This window comes from Oncorhynchus kisutch, linkage group LG10 (genome assembly GCF_002021735.2).
Source record: "Oncorhynchus kisutch isolate 150728-3 linkage group LG10, Okis_V2, whole genome shotgun sequence".
NCBI lineage: Eukaryota > Metazoa > Chordata > Actinopteri > Salmoniformes > Salmonidae > Oncorhynchus > Oncorhynchus kisutch.
In genome coordinates this window covers 53953267-53960785 of record NC_034183.2, presented here as the reverse complement: position 1 = coordinate 53960785, position 7519 = coordinate 53953267, and the positions used below count along the sequence as shown (strand labels likewise).

At 46.0% G+C, this 7519-nt stretch overlaps 1 protein-coding gene across 1 annotated transcript in view; it reads left to right on the top strand.

Annotated features, from left to right (window-relative positions):
• The first annotated feature begins 496 nt into the window (after nucleotides 1-496).
• LOC109898421 (inactive phospholipase C-like protein 2) overlaps nucleotides 497-7519 on the top strand; it is a 97230-nt gene continuing 90207 nt past the window's right edge. The window contains exon 1 of the mRNA XM_031834014.1: nucleotides 497-1240. Within this exon, the coding sequence (XP_031689874.1) occupies nucleotides 917-1240 (324 nt within the window). The 5' untranslated portion in view covers nucleotides 497-916. The remainder of the gene's footprint in view (nucleotides 1241-7519) is intronic.

Here is a 7519-nt window from a genome sequence, read left to right as displayed (position 1 = left end):
TCTCCCGTACCTAAATTTTGGCTGTGATAATAAATATGCATTTGAAAATCCTTAGAGAGTAGCCTAATGATAAGACAAATTTCACTCACATTCCCTGTTAATCAGAGGAGGCTGGTGGGAGGATCTGTGGGAGGTTGGGCTCATTGTAATGCCTGGAATGGAATTAAGGGAATGGTATACACACAAATCAAACTTATGGAAACCATATTCCATTCCAGCCATTACAATGAGCATGTCCTCCTATGGATCCTCCCACCATCCTCCTCTGATGTCAATACTTTAATGTCTTTTAGTCTAGAAATGGCTTAGGCTACAAGTTGTAGTATGAATGAACATGAATCATTTCAGTGAATGTGTGTGAGGAACAATAATAATGTAAGTGTACGTGTACGTGCGTGTGTGTGTCTGTCTGTGAATTAGCGCACACGGGGATGGATCGTGTGGGGAGGGGACAAGCGAGCAACTCACATAACAGCGCATTGTATATAGCTGCATCCCGCGGATGCACGTGGGGATGTACATCTGCAAGAGCGGATAGGAGAGTAGGGACCAGGCGAATAAGACGTTCTTCTGCACGCAGCCTCTGCGCAAACAAGAAGCTTGGAGAAAAACGAAAGCGCGTGTAAAGGCTAATTAACGCCTTTTTATTAGCCGGAACTGTTTCTGAGGGGACTCCTTATGAATCCATGCAGTTAGCTAATCACACCAGATCACATACGGAGCACCATCTGTTCATTTTCGAGCGACAAGAGTTTGTTCAGCGAGACGCGGACAGTTCAATCAGTCTATCCTAGATTCAGTGGACTGCGCTTCGTCGGTGGACTGATGATCTTATGTGAGCTACACAGCCGTGGACTCATGTTTTGAAACAATGGGTCAATGCACTAGGTTGAATGTGTTTCTGTAACGTCCGTGTATGATGGCAGGGGCACACGCTTCCGAGGCTGTGTCGGGACATTTGCTAAATCCTACCATTGCAGCGTCTCCTGCACAGGACTCGACACAAATAGCGGGGTTGAACAACAATGACGCCACCGTGCTGCCTCCGACTGGCACCCGGGCATACCTGGACATTTCGGCGGCTGCCTTTGCCCACGGGCACCCGGTCTATGGGGCAGAGGGAGTTTACACCAACGGAAGGTACATGGACCACGGGAGTCCTCGGACTGGCAGCAGCAGCCGTGACAATTCAGCCGAAAGGAGTCATGGAGGCGTGAACACACCTTGCGGCATTATGAAGGTTGGTTTGTTTTCATAAAACCCACATGATCATGTCACGTCAATCATAGGAAGCTCCTTGAAGGTTGCATTAATTAGGGAATCATTATCTCACAGTTCTCGCAAAACCACATGAAGCCTTCAGGTAGCCAGGGATTAGCCCTCATTGTGATTCATTCCATTGTTATGGACCCAGGGTTAGATGCACTGTTTGTTAGTGACAAAGCTATAATAATAATAATAATAATAATAATAATAATAATAATAATACAGGATGCTGAGTTGTTACTGTGTAACAAACTGGTGGTCGGTCTGGTCCCGGCTAAACATTTTGCTGAGGGAAATGTTGCGATGTGGTCTATCAATCGCGGTTGGGCTACACGTCTCAGAAACAGTTACATTGTTACAAAGAAGGTCGGACCAACTGATCCAACGCTCTGAAGTTTGCGTGCTTTCCTTCTTCATGCCTTGAGGTGCTGATGGTGCCGCTGCGTCTGCTGCTGCAAGGTTAGGTCACCAAAGGTGAAATAAAGGTTGTCCTCTGCTATGAGCGCAGCTAAAGAATGCGTCTTAACAGTTATGACGTTCCCTCCCTGGATAGTAACAACAGGCCTCTATAGTCGAACTACTCTACTCTTCCAATAGACTTGTAAATAGTGTACCATGTAAAAGCAAAACTGGCCATGCGAAATCGTACGCAAAACTTGTTTGTTGACTGTTAAGATGAGGCCTAGCCAGTCAGATGGTGTAGCATGACAGACAGACAGACTGGAGGGGGGGGGGGGGGGGGGGGGGGGGGGGCTTGTGGAGAAGCTCTGTGGAGAAGCTCTGTGTAGGTGGGAGTTTTTTGGAAAGAGAGTGGCATTCTCTCATTATGAGCCAGTTTGCTTAGCAACTGGTATAGAACCATGAAGCTAATCTATTTCCCCTGTTATTGAATTCCCTGTGGATGTGCTGAACAAATCTAAACACTGCCTGCTCTCTCTGGTTTGATGTGCTTCTCTGAGGTGTAGGAGAATCCTTGAGCAAATGAACAAGTCCCCAAGTGTTGCTTCTCTTCACCCCAGGGTGTTTTGCCCTGTTGATGAAAAGCAGTTCTTCCAGACAATTCCATGGAATAGTATAATTCGAGGCTAAGGCCTAAATCCCTCCACTTCGAACTTCCCTCCAAAAGACCTGGAGCCATCTACTGACGTTCAAACTCCATAACAGAAATCTGGCAAGAATGCAGAGAGGATCATGTTGTCAACATGCTCTAGGTCTTAAATCCTCTAAAGCTTATTCTCCGAATGTACTGTCCTGTTCATATGGCGTTGTATTGTTATACTTATAATGATTTTGTTGCAGTATTTCTTGTGGTGCACAGAGTGATAAACACATTTAGAGGGTTTCTTCTGTAAGTCAGCTCAGCTGTGTGGCAACTTTGATCTCTCTCCAACTGTTGCTATCGGAAGGACCCAGGATGCACCATCAAAGATGCTGGACAAATAGAACCATTAAAGGAGACTCATTCCTTCGCTAGAGTAATGCGTCTCTAATGTAGAGACTGCCTCGACCCAGTCAGATAAGGGTTAATTGTCCGTATGTCTGACGTGATTTACGTTGAGGAAAGTTCACCACTGGATTTAGGATCAACACTTTGAATGCCAGGCGTGACAGACAACTCACAGTTGACAGACAACTCACCATAGGTTCTAAGTGTGTGACTCTGTCAGGTTTGCGTGTGATATCCCAATTAGATAACCGTGTCCTCTTTTAGCAGTGCATCAGAGCACCGTTGTCTGTTTCCTGTTCTCATTCCAATATGGGATGTGTTGGTCCTACAGCACACTGACGTCCACTTTTATTCCTGTATGTCTCCCAAAGGCCTACTCGTATCCCTGGGCGTAAAATAGTCTATCCGAAGGGCTAGTGTTCTGGAACCGCTATCACAGAACAGTTAGGGTCAGCGGTTCTTTTAGATAGACTCTGCTGCGAATGCAGCCAAGAGGGCATGTTTATTCATAGATTCAGAGAGGAACGTCGCAACACAGTGAACTTCGTCGTCAGTCACAACATGGGGAACACACCGATAGAGGGTGGCATGATGGGAATCTGGGTCAGTTCTCTCTGTAGTAGAGCTGGGCGATATGGACCAAAAAAATCCATATTGTGATAAATTGCCTGAATTGATGCGATGATGATAAATAGAAGGATAGTTTATAACATTAATGTGCAACAAGTTTTTTAAACGTTTCCTTTAAACTACTACTAGTCTGATGGTTGTAGCCATCAACTGTCCCATTAACAATCACCCATATTAACACACTTATTTCATTTCAAACTTCACATTCCTCTAGTATAGGCTACGTATGGTAATGAACGATATCAGGAAAATGCCCGCAATAAATGATCATTTTTGATTTATTGTCCCAACTCTATCCTGTAGTGTGTTGTGGTGCTATTGTAGTTCATGTGTAGTGTGTTGTGGTGCTAGTGTAGTTCATGTGTAGTGTGTTGTGGTGCTAGTGTAGTTCATGTGTATTGTGTTGTGGTGCTAGTGTAGTTCATGTGTAGTGTGTTGTGGTGCTAGTGTAGTTCACGTGTAGTGTGTTGTGGTGCTAGTGTAGTTCATGTGTAGTGTGTTGTGGTGCTAGTGTAGTTCACGTGTAGTGTGTTGTGGTGCTAGTGTAGTTCATGTGTAGTGTGTTGTGGTGCTAGTGTAGTTCACGTGTAGTGTGTTGTGGTGCTAGTGTAGTTCACGTGTAGTGTGTTGTGGTGCTAGTGTAGTTCACGTGTAGTGTGTTGTGGTGCTAGTGTAGTTCACGTGTAGTGTGTTGTGGTGAAGGTGTAGTTCACGTGTAGTGTGTTGTGGTGCTAGTGTAGTTCACGTGTAGTGTGTTGTGGTGCTAGTGTAGTTCACGTGTAGTGTGTTGTGGTGCTAGTGTAGTTCATGTGTAGTGTGTTGTGGTGCTAGTGTAGTTCACGTGTAGTGTGTTGTGGTGCTAGTGTAGTTCACGTGTAGTGTGTTGTGGTGCTAGTGTAGTTCATGTGTATTGTGTTGTGGTGCTAGTGTAGTTCATGTGTAGTGTGTTGTGGTGCTAGTGTAGTTCATGTGTAGTGTGTTGTGGTGCTAGTGTAGTTCATGTGTAGTGTGTTGTGGTGCTAGTGTAGTTCATGTGTAGTGTGTTGTGGTGCTAGTGTAGTTCACGTGTAGTGTGTTGTGGTGCTAGTGTAGTTCATGTGTAGTGTGTTGTGGTGCTAGTGTAGTTCATGTGTAGTGTGTTGTGGTGCTAGTGTAGTTCATGTGTATTGTGTTGTGGTGCTAGTGTAGTTCATGTGTAGTGTGTTGTGGTGCTAGTGTAGTTCATGTGTAGTGTGTTGTGGTGCTAGTGTAGTTCATGTGTAGTGTGTTGTGGTGCTAGTGTAGTTCACGTGTAGTGTGTTGTGGTGCTAGTGTAGTTCATGTGTAGTGTGTTGTGGTGCTAGTGTAGTTCACGTGTAGTGTGTTGTGGTGCTAGTGTAGTTCACGTGTAGTGTGTTGTGGTGCTAGTGTAGTTCACGTGTAGTGTGTTGTGGTGCTAGTGTAGTTCACGTGTAGTGTGTTGTGGTGAAGGTGTAGTTCACGTGTAGTGTGTTGTGGTGCTAGTGTAGTTCACGTGTAGTGTGTTGTGGTGCTAGTGTAGTTCACGTGTAGTGTGTTGTGGTGCTAGTGTAGTTCATGTGTAGTGTGTTGTGGTGCTAGTGTAGTTCACGTGTAGTGTGTTGTGGTGCTAGTGTAGTTCACGTGTAGTGTGTTGTGGTGCTAGTGTAGTTCATGTGTAGTGCTGCTGGAGCTTCAGTACCCACACACACTAACGTTTCATCAGCCTGAAACATGAGCTGCGGGGTCTGAGCAGACTAAAGGGGGGAGTGGGGTAGAGAGGCAAATGAGCAATTACAGCGTTGTGCTCATTACAGAGTTATTCCGGAGGTTGGAAAACAAACTCGTAATTTTTTTAAACCTCCTGTTTGGACTTGACGTGTCAATGAATGGCATGAGGGAGCAGTGGAGAACCCATCTGTGTGTATATTGTTGAACCAGCCAAATCCTGCAAGGCTGTCACCCCCTTGGAGTGGTGAGTGACTGTCCCATGGTGGGAGGGAAGGGAGGGCTTTTAAAGTGGTTGGAGGGGACGGTGACAGGTTGACCGGGGGGCTGTTCCAGTCTGTTTTTTTTAAAGCAGGGCTGTGGACAGCTGCAGGCTCCTGCCCTGCCTGCCTCACTTTAGCTGACTGTTGGGGAGACGGCTGTCTGCCATACCGGGCTGCCAGCACAGACCAAGAGAGGGATAGGAAGGATCTTCCCCCAGCACTGTTGTGACCAAAATGGGTTTCTTTATCTCCCTCCCTCCCTCTTGCACGCTCTGAGGGGTTTTTGACCTCTGGAGCAAATAAAAGTCTGTCTTATTCAGAGCGGTTACTGGAAAGATGAACATTGTCAGCATGACAACAGCAGAGCAAAAACATGACGGGATAAAATAATAACAGATGTTGTACAGAGTAATACACAGAACCTTAACCACGGGGCTTTGTGGTCACGGAGCTAGCTGTTGGGACCTACCATATAGCCCAACTGCATGCCACCACACCTCTCCTCTCCCGCTCTTCACCAACTCCTCACCCCAGTCCCCAGTCATGTCACTGAGGGGCAGGACATCAGCTCGTCCTGTCATTTATTAAACCCCTTTCCCCTTTATTAACCCAGTGTGTCCTACTGCTGGTTGGCTAACAGTCTGGCTAACAGGAATTCAGCTCTCTATCCTGTACCAGTCCTCGTCACATGGCTCTATAATACATTAGTCAAGCACTCAGAGAGTGTGAGAGTGAGATTAGTTCTCTATGTGACTCTCGCTCTCTCTCTCTCTATCTCTCTCTTTGATAGAGAGAGATATGTGTCTGTAATAGAGATAGAGAGGGGATATTTTTGAAATAGATGGCGACGTTCTACAATTATGTTTTAAGGAATGTTTTGGATCGGCGGTATCTGAGGAACTCTGATTTGAGTGCAGCAGTCTTACTTACTCCTTTAAATCTAGGTCCTATCTGAGTCCAGCTCCAGTCGCATTCAAGGAAAGAGATGATTCTAGGTTTACATGTAGAAAGGAATCTCATTCTCAATCGAGCATAGACTCTGAGGTGCGTCTGTCAAACCATTCCCCCTGTTCTGGTGATGTGGTGGGGGAAATTCCGCTCTAGAGCTTTACCCAATAACCACTCCATGGCTTTGGATAAAACCCCACCTCCACCCCCTACAGTCATTAAATACATAAAGCCCTTAGAAGTATACCAAGATGTCTCATAGCCTTTATCTAGTTCGGGAGTGCCAGAAATTCCCCAGATCCCCAAATCCCCCGAGCCCCAGATTGATCCCAATGCTGCCCTGGGCAAACATGGAATTCTTTCCCCAAACGTTGAATCCTGGGATTTACTTCATCCACACCAGGATCCGGAGAAGCACCGAACTCAGTCAGAACCTTCTCAAATAACACTGATTACATGCTGATGGATCCCATCAGTACCGCTTGGCGTGCGGTAGCAGAGAGAGCAGTCTATGACTTGGGATGACTTGGGTGGCTGGAGTCTTTAACAATTTCTAGCGCCTTCCTCTGACACCGCCTGGTATAGAGGTCCTGGGTGGCAGGGAGCTCATCCCCAGTGATGTACCGGGCCGTACGCACTACCCTCTGTAGCGCCTTGCGGTCGGATGCTAAGCAGATGCCATACCAAGTGGTGTTGCAGCCAGTCAAGATGCTCTCAATGATTCTGAATATTAAAGATCACAGTTAATGTCTCCTCGTCTCCATCACTATGGTAGAACACCCAGAGACATCATGGAAATGAAGTTGCCACAGTCTCACTCTGGACAGAGGACTATGAGGTGAAGGGGAGGCAAAGGATGAGGAAGAGGATGGGGGGTAGATGAAGATGGATCTGGATCATGGCAGATGGATATGCATGCTCAGTCTTCTGCGACTCTCTTGGCTGTTGATCTCAAAGCAGCCATCTGTGAAACGCACACATTTCAAATATTTTATTTGGATCCAAAATGAAGCATTGACATGCAAAGGTCCAACATATTGCATGTGTCATGCATGTGCACGGGCACACCTAATCCCAATCCTCCTCTCATCCCAAGTTCAAACAATCAACACTAACAGCAGGAGACCGCAAGCTCTTGGACATCAAGTTTGATTTTTGGAGGTAAAATGTCACGATAAATGAAAAGTAAATAGCGTGTACTCTTTGTTCAAAGTCCATAATGCTTGAGTCCATATTTGTG